This window comes from Grus americana, chromosome 25, assembly GCF_028858705.1.
Source record: "Grus americana isolate bGruAme1 chromosome 25, bGruAme1.mat, whole genome shotgun sequence".
NCBI classification, from domain to species: Eukaryota; Metazoa; Chordata; class Aves; order Gruiformes; family Gruidae; genus Grus; species Grus americana.
In genome coordinates, this window is record NC_072876.1 from 5,860,446 (window position 1) to 5,884,924 (window position 24,479).

Genomic DNA, 24,479 nt, shown 5'->3' on the forward strand with positions numbered 1-24,479 from the left:
TAACTGGTAAGAGGTCTTTACTTAAAGGTTTTTCCCAAAATGCAGTACAAATGAAAAAATAAACCTACATTATCATAGAATGCACTCAATTTAATTAAATTCATTATGTTCAGAACACAAAAACAGGTCATCAATTTTGTGATACGTGCCTTTTTTTAAATAGTGCAAACACACAGATGTTTAGCAAGCACTCCTGCTTGTTACTGCAGTGACTGTGTGGGTGTGCATTGCGACGCAGAGTTGTTCTAAACAAGAAAAATCTATCTGGGAACAACAGGCTGCAGGGATGGGTGCTGGGGAGAGCCATCAGGAAATCATTCTTTCCAGAACAGCAAGACTTTATCTTTGCCAGAGGTACGCGTTTCTGCTACCTTTGTGTGTTTGACTGATTCTGAGAGTCTTCTAGGAGTCGGAGACTCTGAAGATCATTGCAAGCTCAGTGGCTAAATCTTGGTGAAGCACTTGCTCAGCGTGGTAGGCGCGGGGTGTCCACGCAGATGTGTGGGCAGCAAGTGCACATTACCAGGCCAAAACAGCACAGAAACCCAGGACTGCAATCACTACAGCTGCCTGTATTAATAACAATAAGGTGCAGAGAGCAAGTTGATGGGATGTGTAACCCAGCTTGCGACAGCTGACTGTTTTGCTGGCCAGACACTATCATGTAGTCACAAGCAGAGTCTCACTTGTTTTCAAAGGAGCGAGGAAAATTCCAGCCATCGTGGACAGATAAACGAAGGATTTCCAGAGCAGAAAAGCTGCTGTCTGAAGGTCATCCATGCTTCCGGAGCTGTTCCAAATGCACAGCTTGTCACCCCTGTATCATTTGTGGGTCTCATTCTTGCTCTTGACAGAACAGCCTCGTAGTATCTCCTTTTCAAGGATCCTGATGCTCCTTGCCAATGGCTAGGTGGCCAAAGAACATGCACAGGACTCAGGGAGTTCCTTGCTCAGATTACGGACAAAGACAGAATGGAGACCAGCGTGCTCAGCTCTTTCTTCAGTCACTTAATCACAGTACATTCCAACATGGTCAGCCTTCACTGAAGGCCTCTAGTGAGAGCATTTTGGTTTTTCTTCCAGGACTGGAAGACAAAGCTCAGAACAAGCAGAGTGTGAGCAGGCAAAAGCAAGCTACCCCGATGGGCTTTGAGACGCTCAGTTTCTACTCCATTTCTACTTCCATTTGTCCAACAGCCACTTCTTCTCTGCAAGGACAGTTTCTCAGTAGCACGTTGGACATAGAAGGATGGAGCTGACCCTGCCAAGCTGCATTATGGTTTCCATCGCAGTCATGCACCATAATAAATGTGTAACAAAGGCAGAAGGTTCATAGCTGTCTTGAAAAAACCCACCATTCAGAAAAAAATAAGCACTCTGGAGGGTTGCTCTAAATTATCTTTGTAATTCACATAGCAGTGTTGTTTAGCGTAAAATTGGCTTGCTAATACATCTTGGCAGAGGAGGGACGTTGAGATTTTTTTGGAGAGAGAGCTGAAGCAATGGCTGATGTGCTGGGTATGTCAGTAAATGAGAGTCGCTGAGAGTAACTGAGAAGAGGGACTTAAACTGGAAAGACTTTCAGGAGTAAATGCAAAGTGTGTACCTCTGGCTGCCAATACAGACTTTACATGTACATATGGTTTCACACTATAATGTGCTGAACGGCACTACACAGGGATAACTGGTGCCAAAACTTCTGGCTGAGAGATCTAGTAAATGAAACCTGACCTACAGGTACACTTGTGCTAGTGAGACTTCAGTAGGTTTTCAAGGAACAGCAAGCAATATCACCAAAGGGAAAAAAAGCAGTGAAACATAAATCTTTTTAGTCTGGGCATCGAAAGACAGCTGCACTCAACACTTTTCCTAGTAGGCATGCAGCAATGACTGCTAAGGATTACCAAGGCCCTTTTCTCTCATATTGCACTTAATAGTAAAACCACTGTAAGAGAGAAGTGGCGTGATCCGCTATGAGACAACAATTCAGAGAACCTGAGTTCACACCAATCTTAGGTAAATGCTCAGCTTCTTCAAAAAACAGGTTTCTGAATTAGGACTCCACATGAACTGTTACATCTGTAAAAAGGAAAGTAATAGCACCGCCTGGCCAACATCTCATCTGCAATGCAACGTAAGTATTGCAGCTGAATGCTTTGAGCTCGTTCTTCAATCCATATCTCACGTCTGCATTTCCTAAAGTGTCAGAAGAGCAGTTCTTGGTAGGTTGCTACTTGTTTATACCTAGGCTTAAGTTAAAGAAATAAAACATTCTTCTCCCCTTCTCCTGCACCAAAACTCCCCTCCTCCCTCCAAGCCCCAGCTACAACCTGGGCAGTTACAGCTACACACAATGTGGTTGCACTGCAATAGCTTATTCTTCTATAGGAAGGAAAATCAACTGTAACATTGTGGTATCTTAGGTCCACTAACTATTTCAGTTAAAAATAATTAAGAACTTGGCAAATGCATGTTGTAAACACCACGGTTATACTGAACAAGAAGTCACAGAGATCGTTACACTGAAAGTTAACGTGCAGATTTGCTTTTTATCACAAACTGCCACAGTGACAACAATTTTCATTTAATAACGGAAGCTGCACACAAATCTCAGCAGGATTTTGGTAGGGCTATTCAACCCCATTACTGGAACTTAAACTCTTTTTTTTTTTTCTGGTCAACACAAATTACATGTTTTTCAGTGCAGCCAGATCTGAACAATTCAGTAAAACGGCTTTTAGCAAAACATTTTGTTCTTAGACGTAATTGAGGCGAGGGGGAATTCACAGTATTCAGAAGTGCCACAATGCACCCTGTTGAACTCTAGACACTTAAAAGGAAAGAAACTACCTGAAAAGGAAAGAAACTACCTGAAAAGGAAAGAAACTACCCGGCAGGAACCCCCTTCGGTGATTCCAGGCGGTAACGCTGCTGATCTTAGCATGATTAAAGTGCATCGCCAGCAATTTAACAGCTCTTTAGTTAAGAGAGCAGTAAGTCACCTTTTCATGTGGATTGATTCCCACGGACTTACAGATAGTGCACCAAAACTCCAGATGGTTGTCCTCCAATTTTTAAAATAAAACTGTAAATAACAGCCAACAATAATAGTCTAAATTATAGCCAACACAGAAATAATTGCAATACTATGCAAAAATATAAAGTGGATCTGCATATAGCATCTACTCTGGTATCTTTGCAGGGAAACAAATTTGACCATCGCAGTTTGCTGGGCCCTTCCACTCGTGTGGCTGCAGGGCTGTATGAGCACTACCATCTTTTTTTTTTTTTTTTTTTTTTTGTCTTCGGGTGTACTTCCTAGACTAGAGGGGGAATTACAGAGATGATGACAAAACAGGGTTTATTCTACGCACTGTACTGAATTCAAATGGCTGTATACGTGAAAGGTGAAGGTACTATTGCTACTGCTCCATGATGCAGGCCCTCCAAAGCCCTGGAGAATGGGAAGGCTGAGGAAGATCTGAGCACACTCTAGGATATGATCTCAGAAAAGGGTTAGATGGTTTTAAACTGCAAGTTCTAGCTGAGTTTTAACAGCCAGTAGAGCAACCATGCATAGCTCTGAAGGACAACGTAAATGCGGCAAACAGATCTGAAGCGTTAAAGCACAGGGAAAGAAAATTAAAATTAAAAAAACTAACACCAAGCACAGCCCATGGACTAACCAGCTGCAATTGGTGCTTTACAGGAATTATTTTTTTCCACTCAAAGGCCCATATCCTGTCTTTAAAGCCACATCGCACTCTAAAGTGAGCATCTGCAATCTAAACTGGCCTGAAGAGATGAGGCAGGTAGAAGCTGCAATAGTGCTGTAAGCACAGAGCTATGAGAACATCCCCAAAGATGCACACAGCTGTTATGAGTTAATCCAGCTGGCAGACCAGATTCTGAGCTAACGTTGGACAGGCTTCATCAAAGCTATGCAAGGTGACATAGAACTGTATTTAAATGAAAAAAAGAATCAACAGAAATTAAAAGATCCGATAACAAAGTATAACACCCTGTTCTTTTGCGATCTGATATGTGACCTGAGACAGCTACAGATTAAAAGTTTGGGAGGACTTATTTCAAGTCTGGGAGCAAGAGGACCTTCACCTTATCTAACAAACCTACGTTAAAGAAAACCAAAATAATTCAGAAACCAGGTTATTTACTTCTCAGTGCCCTCAGGAGAACAGATTCTTGGAGAAATGGCTTATCTAAATTGCAAACACGTCGGTCTACCCTTCCCTCCCACCCCCTTTCCCACCCCTGCATATATATGTCTCAGACACAGACTCCCCCCTCAGAAGGCATTGCACAGGGTTTGACTTACTGGAGAACACCACTCCAACAGCCAAAGTTGTTAACTCCTTCCAAAACTTGCTTTCTGCAAGGACCAGCTGTCAGAACAGAGAATCCTAGTGACATCGCTGAACCGAAATGAGAAGATTTAGACAATTTCAAAGCTAAGGCATTGATACCAACGTGCCGGTCACTCCCTGCTCCCTATGGGCTTGAATTTCAATGGATATCGAAAAGCAGACGCTGCTTCATTTAATGCAGAGAATTCCTCAGTGTTCTTGCTCAGGTTTGAAGCTTAATTCTCTTTGGTATTCACTGGCTGAGCTCTGAAGTTAGCGTTTGTGTGAGTGCAAGAAAACCTGGGTGCTACCTTTTGGTGGAGAAGGCCCAAACTGGCACAACTACCCCATAAAGATCCTGATCACCATCTCAATTTCTTTCCTGCACACCGGGCAAGGTGATCTCTTTTTCTTCAGCATCTTTGCACACCTGAAACAGGCCACAAGGTGAGCAGTTCTTCCATGGACAATATTCCCATCCCGTGGTCTGTGATGGCATAAGAAGCAAGGATTCAGTAATTTTTTTATACTCTCTAAAGACTGTATTTCTTCCTCCTTTTTATGCTCAGTGAAATGCAACAGAGACTCCTTGCTTTCACATTCTCGTGCCAAATCCAAAGATTCAATAGAGCTGCAGGGATCTACACGTGATTTGTTTTCTACCACGTACAGGTCTTTGGGTTGGCCAACTGGAGCAGAAATAGTCCTTCGGCAGTCTGGGACATCTATCCCTTCATCATCATTTTTGTTTTGCATAGCCTCAATGTTGGACAGAGAAAGAGAATGAGCCAGTTTGGGACAATCTGAGTACCAGTCCTTCCGTAAGGCCCAGCAGCGGTAACAGTACCGTTTGCCTGGAGAGTTAAATTTCTTGCATTTGGTGCATTGCCAGCAGTCCTGAGGCAGACAAAAACAGTAGCAAGTCAGTGTATTCTTGCATACGACTCGTTTCCTCTACAGAGGAAAAGCAGCAAAGAAGCTTCATCAAAAAAAGGACATTTATTACCAAGTATAAGCTTGTGAATGCATGATTGCTAGTTTGATTATCAGCACCTCAGAAAGCCTAAAGAGAATTTTACTACCCCTCTGCGTTCTACAGACGCAGATCCCTTAAGCATTAAAACCTGTCCTTCCTTCCTCTCAGCCTTCAGCACTCTGGAAGAATACAATGTTCTCAAGTTTATTGAATTTTCAGTATCTCATACTAAAGTCAAGGGTAGAGCTCCTGGAATCAGTCAGGAATATACTTCCCAGACTCACTAATCACTTAGCATCTGTTGAATCTGCACAAATAATAGTGGCTTACTTAATTACCCCACATAGCAAGGGCAAGAGCTGCCCAAGTTCAGAGCTATGATTCAGCTGTCCGATGCCAGGGACGTCTTAATTTGTCGAGCATGCAGAGGCTAGAAAATTATGCTAAAAAATTTGGGTGCCATCAGCTGCAAAGAGTATCACGATACACTTTTGCTGACTTACAACAAAACCTCAAAAGGCAGCCTGCAGGATTGGGAGCAAAAAGGGACAGATGGAAGAACACAAATTTGATGTCTCTCAATATCTATCATGAGGGAATTCAGAAGAGGAATGGGGTAGTGGGGAGGGGTGACAGCCCAGTAATTACTGCTTGTTCTCTCTTGCCACCTTGTTTTTTCATTTAAACAGGGAAAAGAGCTGTGGTCTGCCCTCAGAGAGGCACTGCAAGGGCAAAGACATTACACCAGCAGATATGCAGGCCCTCCTCCTGACAAAGACCATACAAGTAGCTCAGAAATACGGGGTTAGGTGAGAAGTGGATTCTCTTCTCATCCCAGAGACTACCACAAAACAAGTGACAGCTTCAGAGCAGGCCTGGATACCCAGGACTCAGTGGAACCCTGATCCTGACACAGATATTTCCACTAATGAGATTTTTTTTTTTAGTATGAGCACTTCAGTGATTACAAAGTGCTTACTGTATATTTGCGAATCTCTGCCAAAGACTATACTCCAGATTTCCTTTCAGAGGACAATACAGAATTAACCTTATTAAAACATGCATGGATATTGTTAATACTAACTTCATATAGAATTAAACTGACCATGCTGGAAACTGAGGACCTAATCTCTCTGTGGCCAAGAGAGACACTTGGTCAGAGCACTCATGGGCTGCCAGCGCTCAATGCCCATCCAGTTTAGAATTTAACAGAGCCCGACACAACGTTCCTTCACACAGGTTACAAAAAAGGATTTTTTGCTTGATTTTTTTGCTTTTCTTGGCCTTTGAAACCCATACAAGAATCAGCTTTTCCTACCACAACCAGTAGTAGCTGTAGGACAAGTTTTTCCAACTACAGCTGGGATGCAGCACACCCCAAGCAAGGAACACTGACCTCAGAAGCAGCTTCTGTATCTGTGTCATCACTTAAGCACTGAGAATCCTCCAAGTCATGCAAACATGCATCCTCGGTCACCTGGAAAGAGTGGAAACATTGTTAGACAGGTGCAATAATCTGTATTATGATGTGCCTGGCACTGTACATCAAAACTAAAATGACTATATAATCGCCGTGATAATTAAATTATTTCTACAAGTGAATGAAAAGCCATTTTATGTACAATATCTATTCCAGACTGTTGTCAGTAACTATCGCTGGGCGATACTCCTTTGGTCAACTCATACCTCTCTCTGATGCACACAAGAATCATGTAACTACAAACACAGACACATCTGAACAGTCCTACTAAGTTCCATGGAAGAAATCATGAACTCAACCCTTCTAACACACCTTTGAATAATTACTCTTGTGACTGATCCTCCTACCACCTCAGCTAGCAGACTCAGCCTATCTTACACTGAATGCTAACACAACATAAACTGAGATTTTCCTCTTCGAGACTTTTCATTTATTAATCTTGCAGATATTGGCTAGAAATACAGTAAAGTTGCTGCTGGAGTTTTAATTAATTTTAAATTACGTTTGCCTTGAAAATACATGCATTTAAACCAACACCCAAGCAGACTGACTACACAGCAAAGCTATCACCCCATGTATGGAATGGTGACAGTCTTTTCCAAACACAGTTTAAACTCTGGACAATTATACGTCTAGCTCCTCCCAAACCAGCACAGCACCAAAAGGCAGATGAAAATCAAAGGATTTTGCACTTCCACAAGATCAATTAACGAAGGCCAACCTGTGGAACACACGCACTGTGGCTGTCTGAAGAGGTACCTTTTTGTCACCTTCTTTCACTTCCTCACAGTCAAGCGTTTCCACCTTGACTGCAGCACTGCTCTGATCTGACGGGCATTCGTTGAGGAACCACAAGTCATCAGTAGTATCCGAAACAATGGCAGTGTCTATGTCCTGTTGGAGAAGAAACAGAAGACACCACTTAGTGCTCAGGTTAGCAGCAGCAGAAGTACCAGCACCGCGACCATCACCACAGCGGATGCCTCTCCCCTTCTCCTCACTAAGAGCCTTCTGAGCTTCTCCAGTCACCCCTGGGAGAGAAAGGGGCAGCTCTCTACTCTCACAAAGACACCCCTTCTTACAAGCAACACTACACTTATTCCCCTTGCCAGCTGGCCATATAGCAGCTGGCCACCACGCTACAGCCATCTGCAACAGCAACTTTCAACCCAGAAGAGGGGCAACTCCTGAAATACGACCACTGCTCTGGAGTGCAGAAGGACCTCCAATGGCTGAACACAGCCTTCAGAGAGCGCCTGGGTTATTTAAGAACACTAAAGGTAACCAACCACCTGATGTGAAAGGCTGGGACAGGAACACACAAGGGAGAGGCTGAAAATCCTGGAGTGGGAAGGGGAAAGAAAGAACAAGAATATTTTATTTACTTGGAACCCAAAAGAGGAGAGGAAAAGAATACAGCGCACCTATTTAAAATGTCTACACACCTGGTTAGTCTGAATATCTGTTGATCCATTACTTCTGGACTTGTAATTGCTTCTGAGGTTGCCTAAAAACCACCATGGAAGACCAGCTACATCCCATTCCTCAAACACTAGGTCCAGTTTAGGCTTCTTGCTTTTAGAGAGGTTTTCTATTAAGTCTTTGTCTGTAAGAGCCAAGTAGAATCTAAGTCATGCCACACCTACATTATTTAAGAGACTAGCAGAGAAAAATTTGGCCCCATCTGATTTTAGAAATCTGTCTTGCTCCTTACAGCCAGTTACTGCCAAGAGCTTTGGGGTTTGTATGAGTGTACTGGGATGTTAGACCTGCCGCACGTCTGTACTCGTGTATCTACCCAAGTGAACGTGGCAAAATAGTCACTGCACAGCCATTAGAGGTCAGAGAAGCATCCCAGTGTCTCTATAACGGTACAGATTCTCTTTAGCTTTACCTTAAGACTCAATACAGAAACACAAACACTTCTTTCAGAGCTCTACCCAAGTCAACGCTGAGTGGATTTCTTGAGTGACTTAAGATGCAGAAAGAACTGGTTTGAATTCGGTTCAAATTTCCAGTGATGGGAGCTCCTGAATTCTGAAACCAGGCTTAAAATAGGAAGCAGGAAGGAAAGAATCCGTCCTCCTTAACCCCACACTTCAGCCTCCGTTTTAGCCTGTGCAGTTTAGTCTATGATCCTAAACTCAGCAGTCTGAATTTCAAGATAACCTTGAATCTCTCTCTCTTCAGTGCCAGGAGTTTCAAAGGCACAGACAAGGACTGTTTCTACCTCCTTTGTACATGCAGCCAGGAAAATATCTTCTGCTCTCATGTGATCTGGAAATACCCGCACTTGCAAAGAAGATTTGGGTTTACAAATTAGGTTCCTTGATATGAGAACGACGTGAGAATAGAAAGTAGAAAAACAGGAAAATTGCTTCCATAACATCAGAAATCCATATGAGTGAACCAGCAAGAAATCCCCAGACGTTAAACCAAAGGAAATGTCTAAATATGAAGGAGCTGTATTACACTTAAGCTGGATAGAAAAAAAAATTCCATTGTTATTCAGTTCCCCGTTTGGTTTGCAGGTAATGACTGTAAACTGCTCAGGCTGTGTTCTATGTAATCAGAGGAGAGAGTCCCTTGGGAAGATAAATAGATACAAGGATAATTTCAGCATTTAAAATACCCTTCAGCAAGGTCTGTAAGATTTTTCATGGCATTGTTTAGTGACAGATGTGCTTTTGGGGCTTAACCTGCCTTTTTATTCAAGGTTTGTTTATTTATGAGACCAAATATCCAAGCTAGAAAACACATCTATCATAAAATACCTTTGGCGAACTTTGCGGTTCTCTCAATCTTTAGCATAAAACGATGGTTTTTAAAGATTATATTCCACGACAGGTTTTTATTTGTCTCCCAACACACTCCTCCAGCATTTGGCTGATGCAGAGCTCAATGTGTCACAATGGAGAAGGAGCAGAAGAGCTCGTACACATTGTGGTACTGCAGAAAAGCTCCACTCACCTTCATAATTCTCACATTTTTGCTCTGAGGTAGACAAAGCAGAAGCATTGCTTTCACCCTCCATGATGCCAGTGTCGGAACCTTCTTGACGGCTAAACTGCACGAAGGAAGGAAAAAGCAGATGTTAGTCCATCAGAGCTTATAGGGACAAGGGGATGTAGCACTTCTATTCTGAGTCACCAGCTGCAGTACAAGACCAAGAAGTTATGAAGAGAAATGAAAGTTTCTGAACAAAAACTACACACTATTAACCCTTTAAGAAGGCTAATGCATCTGTAATCAGCACAAACAATATACTTGCAACCTAGGAAAAATCTTAAGATTGGCAAAAGTCCAAAAGTTGCCATCTTTAATGCGGTAATACTGTGATCTATGTGACTCTCTGGCCCCCAATGTGAACAGACACCTCCCGGATCAGACTACCTTAATCCCAAAATATACCTGGAAACAAGTTTGAATGTGCAAAGATTTTTCCTAGGTTTCAGATTCTGCCTGAAAGCTTCTGAAAACAATCCTACTAAACACAAAACTCGTTCACGCATTTTAGAAAGCTTAATTATTTGGCAATTCCTACTCGGAGAGGGGATGGGAGAGAGGGGGGAAAGACATGAAAATACAGAGCACGCTGGAGGAACTGAGGACTAGAAGTGCTACACCCCAGAGAAACGCGCTCAGAGACTGGCACTCTGTTATGAAGAGAACAGAGAAGGGTCACTCTGTCCCTGCTCTGTGGACTCCGAGAACTTTTCAGGAAGGTGAGGACCTGGCAGCCAAGCAGCACAAAGTTCTGGCAGTCCACCATGCACAGGTACAGAGAAGGGGCACTCTGTACAACAAAAGAAACCACCAGGCAGTGGGTTTACCTTCAGCTGGTCTTGGCTTGGCTTATCGACGCTCTGTTCCTTTGCGAGATTCTGTGCAGCATCTAGATGGCAGGTAAAACAAAAGAAAAAACCTTCCCTGGTAATAACCATTCTCACAACACAGAGGGTCTTCAGCAAGCAACCAACGAGCCAGGCTTGGCAGACCTCTACGTAACCCTTTAAGAGAAACAGAGCCCTTTCTTCCTTAGAGAGCTGGCTATCTCCTAGAGAGGCATTACTCCAGTATTCCCTAGGCTTTGCTAGGTACACATGAAGGCATTCACCTATGGAATACAGAGTCTGTGCCTCCTCGGAGATGAAGCTTGATGAAACCTCACAGCATACAAGAACCTTCTTCCCAATGTGAAAAACTATTCTTTTCCCTACAGGCTGTCCTGCCGTCGCAAGCTCTACGTCCTTTACACAAGAGGTCTGCATGGAAGCAGAAACCCAGAGCAACAACAGAGCATGGGGACTCTCACCTGAAGGCTGGATCAGGTCCATGCTGAAGAAGGTGAACAGAGAAGAGTAAGATTTTTATAAATACCTGAGGACACCCGTGTCTTTCAGCTTAGGCTGAGATAGGAAAATTGCCTTTCTTAAAGGGTGTGGGCATGAAGAACAATGACTAGACTAAAGAAGGGAAAATTCCATGCACAGTAAGCTCTTTCCTGGGTAACTGTGTACACATCCATAACAAAATTTAATCCAGACGATTACGCTGGCCCCAACAGTTAATTAAAAGGCCAACCTAAATAGCAAGATCAAATTAACAGAAATCTTTCTACATAATAGGAGAGCTGCACTTAGGAAGTCTACTCTTTAAACAGAATGACCTGCTAGAGAACAAAAGATGCAGGGATGGCTCCTGCTTGCTCCCCTTTTAATTTAGCAGAGAAATTCCCTGCTGACTGCCAGGCAGACATGAACACTCCGATTCACAGCATGAATCATGGCACTGAGATAAAGACACTGAAAACTGCTGCTATAGGCAGAAAAGTGGATCAGAAAGGGGTCCATAAAATGGACCAAAACACAGGACCACAAAATGACACGGCTCTATCCCACATTCTTTGCCCTCCGTGCATTAGTTCAGCTTTCCTTTCTTCCCTTCCACCACCCTACAGCTCCTGCAGTCACTGATTATTTAATACCTGAAGGAAAACAGAAGCCAATTGGCTCATCCATAATTTCTTTGGCTCTGCAGGGGCATTAGAAGAGGTAAAGACCTACCCTTCTAACACTTTATAAATAACTCAAACTAGCCTTAAACACTGCATGAAAAGACACTCCACTTATTGGAAGGCTTCCTTTTTCCAAGCCAACATAGACTAGAAACTGAACACAAAATGTCCCTGAAGTGAGGTGTTCCTAAATACACCTCATGAGTCATACTTGAGTGAAAGTTGGCCAAGCAAGGACACCATCTGATAAACAGTACTGTGCAAGAGCTTAGACTTTATTACCCAGATGTACTGCAGTCACTTTTCTTTCTACAAGCGTACTTTAAAGAAGTGGCTGAGATAAGCTGCAAAATGATGTGCTGATAAGCACTGATGTGGCTAATGAATACGAGCAGCTATTACAAAACACGAGACACGAAGACCTCTTTAAGCCCTATGGCACTTCTAGTTATTCCTGTGTTGTGATGAAGCAAAAACAATACCTAGAGTCATCCTCACTATGTATTCATCAAAGGTCTGGTCTGCCAAGCTTGTTTCGTTTTATAGTCACACACACATACACATGCAGACACGGTGGTATAACTCAGTGATCATCTCCCTAAAGGAACTGTATTTCCTCTGGCAGGTTTAAAAATGGTTACACCATGAGTGGACCATACATGCACACCCAGGCACACACACCCAGCCACGTGCACACACCAAGTAGAAGGGGACAGAGCAGCAGAGGAGAGAGTGTTTCGCTGGGATCCTTTGCTCTCCACATACACTGCCTACAGGAAAGAGGCCAGGGCATCACCAGCGAGGGAAACGGCACTCACACAGTTATTCTGTAGGTAACGTGTTTAGATGAGAGTCCACTTAGTAAGATTCTTCTATATAAAATGGAGAAAGGAGGGGGACCTCGGAGACACCAATACATGGCTCAAAGCAGAGGACTAAGCAGTTTAGGGCCATGTTTTCTCAGTTTCTAAATTTGCACAAGCTTTTATGTACGTGTGCAAAAATAGACTAAGCCCTTATGAAGAACTAAGTCCATATTATCTGCTTAGACACCCCAGGACGTACGGCACAAGACTCCACAACTCTCCCGGTGCAGCTCCTTCATGATTTGCACACTTGTAGTTTCATCAGAATTTTTTCTTTTTCAAATCAAGATTACCAGCCATCAGCTGAGATTAATTTAAGAATAAATTTTAATTTATGACTGAAGGACTTTTGATGCAGATAGATTTGATTTCTCTTACGAGCTGGGAAAGTAACAGTGACCTTTAAAGGTTCAAGTGTTCAATTAGAGTGCAGTTCTCTTTGGCTTGCAGAACTAGGCTGGGTTTCCAGCACTCTTACAGTCAGTCTCAAGACCATGCAAGTATAAAACAAGGTGAGAGCGAGAAGTCGTAGCATGCTTTGAAACTGAGAAAAGACTGAGAAATCAATAATGATTTGGACGGGATACTTCAGCCACGTTGATTTGTACAGCCACAGTATTTAGCTCTGTCAGCATGCTTCCAGTGTGTCTGCTGCTCCGAGGTTTGGCCATTGGTTATAGGCAGCCACGTTACTTAAACAGCTAACTGATTTCATATCACAGCTACGGATGGTGGACACACAGAAAAGACACATACTCAAAGAGATTGTCTTGTCAAAGCCTTCATAAGCAGTTTGTCAAAACTTCGGAAACATTTCTCTTTTCTGAATATCATTACTTACCCAAGTTACATCAACATTATATTGAATATACTTGCCCATTCTGTGACAAACCTACCTGCCATTGCAGCAGAAGTCAGGTTCCGTTTCAACATGTCATAGACTGGGCTGTGGGAAAGAAGGCAACAGCTGAGTATGCTCACAAAACCGAACAGCATTACCCTTTTAAACCAAGGACAGAAATTCTCTTTTATTATCCAGAGAGACACTGGAAACTGCAGTGGGGGTTTTTTGCCACTCCTAGATGCTTGCAACAGAGAAGTCTAGCTCAGAACTTAGCTGAAGGATTAAGATTTTCACTTAAATGTGACATCAAGGGCTTGAGAAGATGCAGAAATAAAAGGGGGGAAAGATGTCACCTCAAGCAGCTCACTGCCTGGACCATTCAGAACTGGCTCTTCGGAACTTAGGCGCTAAAGTCAAACTTGTCAAATGCATTAGCAATAAGCCACTGAGCAGGCCGCTTGGTATTCACGGAGGTTTAGGTGACAGTGAACAGAAACATTGACACCAAGAGTCTCCTGTCTCAGCAACTTCTATAATACAACATACATTAAAGGTCACTTTTTCCTACCTTGGATCTTTTACAGAGAAGCTCTCCAGTCCCAGCAGTTCTCCTAGCTGATCTCCTCCACAATAGACCATGTGCTGTTGCCTTTTGTCATATAGCTGCCTCACCATTATATACTGTCCTAGGTAATGCATAACCTGTGAATACATAACATACCATTAGCCATATCTGCAGTTGAAACCAAACCACCAAAGATCCTGGAAATTTGCTTTAGTTTATGAGAGTTGCCTCTTGCAACCCTATACCGTGCGAGTCACATAGTACCAGCCTATTATGCGCATCTGCAATTTGTCGGTGCCTCCAAACCAAGGGAGTTATGTTTTACCGTACTGCTATAAGGTTTGTAACTATTAACCCTTGACAAGAAGGAAAACCGAGTTGAAGATGGATAAAAAGAAGTTGCTCTGCTATCCCACACTAAAATGAAACACGACATCGGTGATAACACTTTTATCTGGGCAGTCTCCCTCAGTGAGAGCTGCAAATGGAGACTGCTGCTGTTCAGCTCAGAGTAAAGAAGAGAAGGAAATGGGTGGGGAGGAGGCAGAAGGTATCCCCAGTTAAAAGCATAAGCTACTACTAAAGGATGACCACAAGCTACAGTGCTGTCCCTCAGGAGACAGTTTGCAAGATGCAAAAATAAGTGCATTAGTATCACAAAGAAGGATGGAGAGGAAACATCCTCTGAGAGCCAGCGGACACTGCCAGCTACAGTGAGGAATCCAGAGTACAAGAAGAAAAAACTAAGTGCATCAAGCACAATACAGGCAGGTTCCACACCCCATTACCCACCAAAGTGACCCTCCCGAATGAGAGTGTCACCAAAAAGTTGCTAACAGCATTCCATTCACTGCAGAAAAACCTGACTTAACTGCCTTAAAATGTTAATCTATACAAGTAACCTGCATTTAATACTCAACTCCCCCCATTTAAACCATTCAATTTGTTTTTGCAAAAATTTTTAGAAGCTAAATAAGTTATTTAAATGCATAAGTGTTTAAAATAAGTCACAGGGCTCTGCAGGAATATTTGACACATTCATAATGAAAAACCACTGCATTTAATTCTTTGCAGACAGGGTACTCTTGTAAATCACAGTCAGTGTCATTTTTTTAATCTTGTACACATATTGCATTTTAATCTTAAAATAAATGGATTCACAGGGTCTCTTAGGTTTAGCTGACAAGCCATTTCAAAGGAAAGTTAAAGAAAAATATCAACTAGAATTTTATTTTTAAGGCTTTCATGCACTGAGCAGAGAGCAGGACAATGAAACAGAATCTCCTACACGCTCTCAGGAATGTGGCTATCCCATCTCTCCTTTCTCTAAAGAAGTTTCTGGTTTTCCAGGACAATTTTCTTTAATATTTCACACTCCTATTCCAATTCCCCAGGGGGGCTCTCAAGACAATTTACAATCAACCAAATTACAACAGCCCTGCATGTAAGGTATCCCTATTTTGCAGATAGGGCTTCAAAGTACACAAAAATTAGAAGCCAATCCCATCCCTTCCCACAAAGAGCCATTTGTCCCAAACAACCAGTGACAGGCACAGTTTCGGTGCCCAGAAACTGTTCCCACCTCTTTCAGTGTGAAGGTTTCACCTTGGGCACCTGCAGCCTGCAGAATCTTCAGAAGCGGCAATTTGGGTCGCACCTAAAACACAAAGCACAAGAGTTTTGTTTTGAATGACAGAAAGCACGTCACCCTGGGACGGCTAACAAACCCAAGTTGCCCAAGTCAAGACTGTCATGCCAAGCACAGAGCTGACAAACTCTGGTGTGAGTTGGAAGTATGGGGAAACACTGCTTGCCTCAGGCTAACCTCCTGGAGGCTGGTATTCTTTTCTTACAAGTAATCTGCACAGACAAATGCTTAAAAAGAAGTTAGAAGGACTGAAAATCAGCACAATCATTCTGACTCAAGTGTAAGACAAAAAAAAAAGAAAAGGAACTTGGGCAGCCAGCTCTAAAGGCTTTAATCACTCACATTGTTCCATTAATTTTGATGTCATTCATCCTGTGAGGGAAGACTGGAAACTCAGACCCTTGGTATGCAGTCCTAGGCAGTGACTAACCAAATGTACTGAGTCATATATTTAGGAGCAATGAGGGTGCATTCAGATTGCCACTTCAAGAGCAGCATGCCTGAATTTTCTCAATTAGTGCAGTGACCAAACCGGGTCTGCTCTGTGCAGACCTTAGGAGTATGTATTTATTAGGATCCATGAACAGGCACGTAATAATAAGGCTGCATTCAACACAAGGTGTGGTTAATTAACACCAAGGATCACAACCTGCACTTTCTGTGGATCTCACTCATCGACCAAAATCTTTATTATATCAAATATAAAGCACTCTGGGAACGATGCAATTGCTCCATAATCCCTTTACGTTTCACCCACACACTCAAGCAGCTTTGAGTAGCAGATGAGACAGATGATGCTATATAAAACAGTAGCAAGTTTTAAATAGCTGCTTTCCCCCTACGTTGCTACTTCATCTATTCCACAAGAATTTTAACAATTCCTAGGAGAGTGCCACATGATCTGATGCCTTGTGTTCCCTAAAAATATCAGAAAGCCCTCACTGTTCTCTGAATGCTACACAATTGCGTACAGTATTAGATACTAACAGACGTTTCCCACACTGAATCTCTTCCTCCGTTCTCCTTATCCATCAGATGCTAATAAACAAGATATTTCAATCTGTCACAGGATGGAAAGTCCAGTCCTCAGTACACGATGCACACTGCTGTCTCCCCTACACTTTGACAAGCCTTATGCTCTCAAGACATGTAATCTGTGCTAGCTAGGAAAGGCCTTCACCTATCAAAGCTAGGTGGGTTCAGCTGGGTCTCATACCCACCCTTCCTTTCTGCCTATATAAATGCAATTGCAATCTCTAATTCTCTTCCAGAGGAAAGGAAGCTCTACAATATCTCCTCAAGAGACAGCTAGAGCTGCAGCACCATTATTCCCACACGAGGTAAGGAAAGGTGATTTTTGGTTGCTTGTCATAAATATAATTTGTCACCCAGCTGACAGTATCTTGGCATGGTATTTGTTCTATTGTTTTCTAATACTGTAAAAAAAATTAATCTCTTCTGTGAATGTGTCTGGTCTGCCTGTTTTCTCATTATTATGTTTGTTAAATGCCTTTTCAAGAAACAGAACAGTTTGTGTCCAGCTCCAAGTCTCTTTCTCAAGAACAGCTTTTTCACTAGAAAAAAGCTTAGCACAACTGAAATAAGTGCTTGTATCAGCACATGATTTTTAATAAGATGAAATTATGTGTTTGCATTCATTCCTTTCTCTAATGACCGCTCTCAAATGGGTTTTGAAGTAACTTCTTATGCATCTCCTTCTGATTAAAGAACCAACCTAGTTAGCTTGATCATTTTAAAATGGGCCCTTAGCTATTACAGTACAGCCAAAATGGAAGTGTTTATTCCACACTGCATAGGACACTGAGTGTTGACAATCAATATTTTGCTACTAATATCAGAGCCTATTTACTTATTTCTTCACGCAGAGTGAGTTGAATAAATAAGCATATACATCAATTCTGCACAGGACTTGGCTACATTTCAAAGCTTCTAAAATAAGCCCCAAATGGGAGGATGTCTTTACTTCCCATCAGCTTATTTCCACTCCTGCCACATCCCCTCATATTGTGTGAAAGCTTTTTGCAATGAATTGGCTCTGGGAGGCTGGATGCCTGTCTTAGAGAAACCTTCCTGCTTTTTAGACCAGAGTTCTCCAGTTATTGTTTGCAAACTTCTCTTCTCTAACTGGCTACCAACATGATGTGACAGAGCCAGACTACTATACTTAAACCACACACTGGCCACATTGACCTTGGCTCGCAGCTACAACTACTTCTTGTTCCAGGGATGCTCTAGGAATAGTCAATAACTAGAGTACTACATGTTCAATACCTACCTGACTCCAGAAAAGGCACAGGGATGCATTACAAGGTTACAAAGCTCCAATACAACTGTCAGAGTCCTGCACTAGGAAGAAAGCTGTATGTGGAATTCTTCAAGTATAGGTCCAGCACAAAAACATGCATTATACAACTTCTTGTGTAGCCAGTTTTAACTACTTTTTTCCTTCCTCCTCCTTTAAAATGTTCATAAATCATTGATCTGATAGTGAAGGCTAACACAACTCCTCAGGATAAAAGCCCTACTCCATCAGGCTAAATTCTTCTTACTTAAATGTACTTGGAGAGCTTTGATTTGATGGAAGAAATTACTGAGATAAGTGGGAAGGATAATTACCTGGTTAACTTGTCCAAGTGTGATTCTGCAGGCATTCTCAGCTGCTGGATGCTGGGCAGAGCTTGAAGATGTCATTGTGGCAGTGATTAGCTGTTTACAGCACAAACCTGTAAAGACAAGTTTCGTGTACCAGTTAACCTGAGAAACCCTTAACCACTTCCACTTCTTAGAAGCTTCAGGAAACCAATGTTTAAAATTAGCCTTGTGTGCATACAGCAAGACTGCTGTATAATGCTAACATTACTGTGCCCCTTGCCTGCTCTGCCCAAACTGATCTGCTTTGTCCTACTGAGCTGCGTCCAGCTGCCCAGTGCCTGACAAACAGCCATGTGAGACCAACTGGGACAGACCTGCTGTGGCACTGAGGGTGCTTTGACTCTTGCCATCTCTAGGAGTGGCAAGAGTGTGGTGAGGAACTTGGGGACCTGCCAGTCTCCATCGGGCCACTGGCAAACTTTTAACGTGGTGAAATCCTCGAGTCGGGAGGGGCGGGGGGGAGAGAAGCTGAGTCAGAACCAACCACAGTGGAAATCTTTACAAGACAGCAACCCCCTGATTGCCCAAAAGGAGGAGCAGTCAGTGCTGATGGCAACGATCAACACATTCCCCACCTGCTTTTCTAAGAGCTGAAAACATGTTAAAGCTGCTGCAGTCTTCATCCCAAATGACTAGATGCAGGCTATAAATTACCAACTTTAACAGCATTACTGGGTGAGCAGGTGAAATGATGCCTTCCTGGAAAGGAACAAAAGGGGAAATCCTGCAGCTATTTGAATTTGTCAAGCCCTATCAGTTTCAGTATCCACCCAAAGAGCACAGCTTCATATGCAGAATGATCTGTAATGACTCATGTTCACAGCACAATCCGGTTTAATCTAACATATGCAACAGGTTTAAAAACCTCTTTATATTTAAAAAGAAAGGATGGTGTAAGTTAACTGGGCACTGAAAAAAAGTAACTTGAACCTGCTGGAGAAGGAACTTAAGTCTTGACCTCAGTCTCAGCACTAAAGCTCAGATCAATATAACTGTAAAACTGCAGTGTCCCTGGACCTAATTACAATAAAAACTCCATTTCGATGTCAATCTGGCTGCACTTCTGCAGGCAATATGGAAACAAGCCCTGCAACTGCTGTTTTGGTAAACTTCAGGCTAAAGCATCAGATGAACTAAAAAGACTGGCTCCTGAATTTGCCTATGTAGATGCAACTTTGGGAAAGTTTTTACTGTGTAGAATCTGGAACAAGTGTCAACTTTTAATCCATACAGAAGATTAAATTAGACTTGAAAACATGAAGCCAAAAATTTTCAAAGCAATATCTAAATTGTCTTTCACAGAATTTTCCAGATATAGTAAATGAACTTGTTACTACATCAGTTGTAAAGAATGTAAGCCAGTATGATTAGCCACATCAAAAAGTGAATACTAGCAAAATAACCAGACTTATGCTTGAGGAATGTAACCAACTATTTTAGATGCAGACAAAACAGGTTGAACATCTATCTAGCAGGCAGCGCAGAAACCTCAGTAATGACAAATCTGAGCTTTAGCACCAATCCAAGTTACTGACCACTGGTAACTGTTCTATCCCTCCCCTGCCCCATCTATTAAAATGGCATTGTTAGAGGCTTCTGATATTTCTTACAGCATTACATTTCTCTGAAGTAAGGCGCTATGAGGAATAAAATCATTCCCAAAGATCAAACATATCTCTAAATATTTAAGAAAGCTTGATTAAAGCATATCAAATGTTAAAGTTTGGTAAATAACATTGATAGTGATCAGATCTAGATTGTAACTTGAAATAAGTGACTTATAACAGCTAAAACCAATTCCATGTTATCAGCGTCTTAAATTTTAACTAAGGTTTCTACTCGATAATGCAAACACGTTGTAACACAAACTGCCTACAGGATCCTTTACCCTTTCCAAGCCAAGCTGTACTTTGTACTACCTGCAGACAAACTTACCAACCTTGAACCTCTCTGCTATAAGGAGTGTCACTAGGATGGCCCAGCTGCTGCCTCAGTTTCCCAGACAGTCCCTTTGCTCCTGCCAAGGAGAATGTGCAGGTCCTTGTGCAGGAGAACAATTCCAGCAGCCCTGGAGGGTGCTCAGTGAAGCCTCCCCAGGAGCTCTGCTGTGCCTGGCTGGGCTCCCGGTCCTGCTGATGCTCTGAGCTCTGAGTTGCTCTTTCAAAAACCGCTCCTGCGTCCAACTCATCTGGTCAGGAAAGGGGAGTCGCTAAATACATCAGCTTCTGATAAAGAGCTTGAGTTGGTGTGAAAAAACAGCCAGAATGGGAGAAAGCACTGGATTTCCTCTCCACCCTGCATTCCTGGAAAAGGACTCTGCTACCCCTGGGTTAAGAGTCAACTAAAGATCACTTTAACTGTTTCGATACTGGCTTTATTACAGAAAGGCAGGCAAGTTAGTGCCTTGCCTCCAGTCTTTACAGATCAATTGTATTTTTCTTTAGTAATAGTAAGAATCAAACTTAATGCCTTTAATTAGAAATTAATCTTGGGATTACTAAATGCTATCTTCCCAAGCACGCAAGCTCTAAAACATGTCTAGGCTGCAGATACAGGATTTATGGAAGCAGCCACCAGGCACTGTCCTGCCAAGACAGAAAATCTCACTTGTTACCACCCTCTGTACAGAGGCTGGCCAGAAACACAAATGGTGGAAATTCCTAGAAAACTGAGAAGCTTCTTGCTCAGTGAGCCTTATTTAACTTCCCCTGCAAGTCTATTTTTCCACCTATTATATGCCAAATATTTTAGCCCACAACCTTGAAGTGTCTAAACTTATTTGCAGCCCACTGAAAGAAGCACCAGTGAACTTACTGCTGTTCCCCTCTGTAGCTTTGCAGCCACATATGAAAGAAAATGACACTGGACCAGACTAATGACTGAGGAACCATGAATCACAAAATAGTCATGAAATAACAATTTTTTCCATTTGAATACTTTATATGGTCATGCACACTACAGGAACAAGTCATCTGCCTGTTCTGTGAGTAAAAGTTCCTTTTCTTAAGAGACCAAAACCCCACTAAACCACAGCTTTTGATGCTTGCAGAAGGCAAAGCTTGAGACACAAGGGCTACTATTTTTAATATTTAGCTGAACCACCGATTTTAAATAGTTCCTTTTTGGCAACTGATCTGGAGTAAAATGCAGATGTTCTAATACAAACCCCATTTTAATTCTGAATTTCACCTGAGTTTTGTTGCTGACATGATGCATCTGCCATGAATTGTGTGCTGTTCCCTAAAGGTCTGCTAATCATCAAAATTAGCCAACCCTTGATAAAGGTTAGTAGTGAACAAATACAACTGTTATGCAACATTTGTATTGCAAAGCATGTTAAGTAGGAAGAAAACCAAAACTGATTGTTTCAATTAAAGGCACCCTGGCAAATTGCTCTGCAAATCTCCCCTAAATCAGCTGCTGATGACAGTATTTGCTGCTGATGTCTGGAACAGGGCAGCACTCACATCCCACCATGCACGCCCTTGTCTCTGTTTACCTCTATTTTAACAGATGAAATGGGGCTTTTCTTGGGGTTGCTTTTCCCAGCAGCAGATATTTCCTTAAGGGACTGTCCAATCACTGTTTTAATGCATTCAACCATGGACCAAGAAGTAATTAGATCATGAAAACAAGCTTCTTTAGGTAATGGCTATAAATACCCTGAAGTGCTGTTCCTCTCACTTCAGAGTTGAGCCAAGTACTTTACAACTTATGAGTCAAACTGAAGCTAATAATCACCTATTTTTTTTCAGCAGTCAAAAATGGCAGAAACCCCTATTTTAATCACATCTTCAGCAGGATTAGCTGTGTGATGTTTCACTTATGAGTCTATGTATAGCTGAACATCTGGGTGCTTTTGCTCTACTAACAGAGTTGCTAAATATACAGGCATTCCCTCCAAGTCCTGTTTCATGCCTTTGCCGCACAGACTCCACAGCACGCTTCTGAAGAAGCAGGCACCTGGGATACGAATTTAAGTGTGAAACACTACACATCTGATCTCAGAGTTATTAATCCCTCCTTGAAAATACTTCCTTGTTGTTAATATTGCACTGAGCAGAGCAGCGACTTTCCAACCGTTAAACTGCACCGACCCTGGCGGGGTTTTGGCGTGGAAAGGCATGGCGGGGTTTAAGATTAACGTCATGGTGTGAAAGATGACATGTGGCACAAACAGCCCCCGTCAGCTCTCCTCTGTAGTCTGCTCACAGCGTGCTTCTCTGAGACTTCTACTCTAAATGCTGCCGAAGTTAGCAGTGCTGCAGATGACCCTCAGGTATGCAAAAGATTAGAAAGCAGAAAGCGTGCTCTGGAAAAGATGCAATAACGCAGAAACACTTGTTGCGTGTCGTTTTATTACTGGAACAGATGGTATAAACATCCTCTAACTGCAAACCGTAAGCTGTCAGACAACAGCAAGAGGTCCTTAAAAGTGTTCAGCAGGAAATATTAGAATAATACTTAAAGTCTGGAAGCGCGTTTAGCTGCTGCAGCATGCCTTCCCGAGGACGCAGCCCGCCGGCCCTGCCAAAGGAATGGCGCACAGCTCGGCCGCGGTCAGCGGGCTGCTGCTGCTGGCGCTCCGCTTCCTCAGCCGAACGGGAACGTTTGGAGACTTGACCGATTGGGGGCTTTTTTTCTGCCCGTTAATACAACTTTTGAGCAGAAACGCTCCCGAGGTAACGCGCAACAACGGCTCCTCTGGCTCTAAGCGCACCGGCCCCCCTCGGTGCCAGACGCCACGTACGAGGCTCCCGCGGCACCGCAGGCCCAGCCCCCGGACCCGCTGCCTGCCGCCCCCGCCTCGGGACCTCCGGCTCCCCCCACCGCACCTCGCTCTTGGCTCTTCAGCCGCCTTCACCCCCGATCCCCGCCGCCCTCCCCGGCCGGGCCTGCTCGGCCCCCGAGCCCCGGGCTCACCCTATAGCTGCTCCATGGGCCCCAGGTCGCCCGGCAGCCCGGGGTCGGGGGGGGTTGGGGTGTGTGGGGGGACACCCCTACACCCCCCGAGGGCTCCTCTCCTCCATCTTAGCGGGGCTCCGGGCCGCCACTTCCCCTCGTAGGCAACATGGCTGCGCGGGCGCTTCCGCGGGGGCGCCCGGCCCGGCGGGGCCGTGCCATAGAGCGCCCCGGAAGTTGTCCCTAGAGAGGACGGGATCCCCGCGCGGGAGCGCGCCCGCCCCCCCCTGCGGTGGAGGACCGAGCTGTAGGACGGAGCACGCGCGCCCCCGGCTCGGTGCAGCCGGCCCGGTACAGCCCCCCCCGCCCCCCCCCCCGGCCCGGTACAGCCCCCCCCCCCCCCCCGGCCAGCCCGGTGCGATGCCCCCACGCCGTAACCGCTTAATAAGGCACAGAGCTGTACACCCCCAGTGCCAGCCCTCCCATGGCTCCCTCTACCCAGCCGGTACAGCCTTGCGTCCCCTCCCCGGCCCGGTACAAGCCCCCCGGTGCCGCCCCCCGGCCCGGTGCGAGCCCCCCCGCCGCGGCTCGCAGCACAGCGCTCCCCCCGTGCCGGCGCGCGCTGATAGAAGAGGCCCGGTGGCGTTGTCTGCAGAGCCCGGATAGCTCAGTCGGTAGAGCATCAGACTTTTAATCTGAGGGTCCAGGGTTCAAGTCCCTGTTCGGGCGAAATTGTTTTTTTCACTTCGGTGTGGGGTTTTTTTGGGGTGGGTTGTTTTATTTTTTTGTTTCCCTGCCAAAGTTGTCCGGAGGCACAGCCGAGACCCGCCAGCGGGAAGAGCCGCTCCTGCCGCGGGTGTAAAAGGCTTTTAAGAGAAAAAAAATAAAATAAAAATAGTCAGAAAAAAGGAAAAACACTTATCGCCCGAACAGGGACTTGAACCCTGGACCCTCAGATTAAAAGTCTGATGCTCTACCGACTGAGCTATCCGGGCTCTGTCAACGCTGCCTGTTCTGCCTGTACATCGCGCTACCCGCGCTCTGCACGGCTGCCTGCTCCCTTCTGCCTGCCCCCCACTACAGCCCCCACCCCACGGACACTCCGCACCAGCTGGTCAATACCGCGGTCATCGCACAGCTCGGG

At 44.0% G+C, this 24,479-nt stretch overlaps 1 protein-coding gene and 2 non-coding genes across 6 annotated transcripts; 1 reads left to right on the forward strand and 2 right to left on the reverse strand.

The window, feature by feature from the left end:
* MDM4 (MDM4 regulator of p53) lies at positions 1-23,549 on the reverse strand. 4 transcript variants are annotated; one of them, XM_054803510.1, is made up of 11 exons: positions 23,357-23,549; positions 18,398-18,504; positions 15,695-15,769; positions 14,116-14,249; positions 13,600-13,649; positions 10,654-10,715; positions 9,791-9,887; positions 8,266-8,426; positions 7,580-7,714; positions 6,737-6,817; positions 1-5,261 (listed from the first exon to the last, which is right to left on the reverse strand). In XM_054803510.1, the coding sequence occupies exons 2-11, from the start codon at positions 18,470-18,472 to the stop codon at positions 4,707-4,709; spliced, it is 1,425 nt and encodes a 474-aa protein (XP_054659485.1). In that variant the 5' UTR covers positions 18,473-18,504; positions 23,357-23,549; the 3' UTR covers positions 1-4,706. The 4 variants fall into 4 exon arrangements, with proteins under 4 accessions (XP_054659485.1, XP_054659488.1, XP_054659486.1 ...); XM_054803513.1 differs by lacking the exon at positions 23,357-23,549 and adding an exon at positions 20,373-20,703; XM_054803511.1 differs by lacking the exon at positions 23,357-23,549 and adding an exon at positions 20,369-20,703.
* Positions 23,550-23,991: 442 nt separating this feature from the next.
* On the forward strand, positions 23,992-24,064 carry TRNAK-UUU (transfer RNA lysine (anticodon UUU)). Its single transcript has one exon. It is a non-coding gene; the product is annotated as a tRNA-Lys (tRNA).
* A 193-nt stretch (positions 24,065-24,257) lies between these two features.
* On the reverse strand, positions 24,258-24,330 carry TRNAK-UUU (transfer RNA lysine (anticodon UUU)). Its single transcript has one exon. It is a non-coding gene; the product is annotated as a tRNA-Lys (tRNA).
* Positions 24,331-24,479: the final 149 nt, after the last annotated feature.

What these genes read in the sequence shown, in the direction of transcription:
- MDM4 (XM_054803509.1), bottom strand. Translation starts at nt 11,157, where the DNA reads ATGGACCTGATCCAGCCTTCAGGTGAGAGTCCCCATGCTCTGTTGTTG. An exon ending in CAGATATTCAGACTAACCAG is followed by an intron (nt 7,715 to 8,265) that starts GTGTGTAGACAT and finishes CTTCTCCAACAG; the next exon opens with GACATAGACACTGCCATTGT. An exon ending in ATACAGAAGCTGCTTCTGAG is followed by an intron (nt 5,262 to 6,736) that starts GTCAGTGTTCCT and finishes TGTCTGCCTCAG; the next exon opens with GACTGCTGGCAATGCACCAA.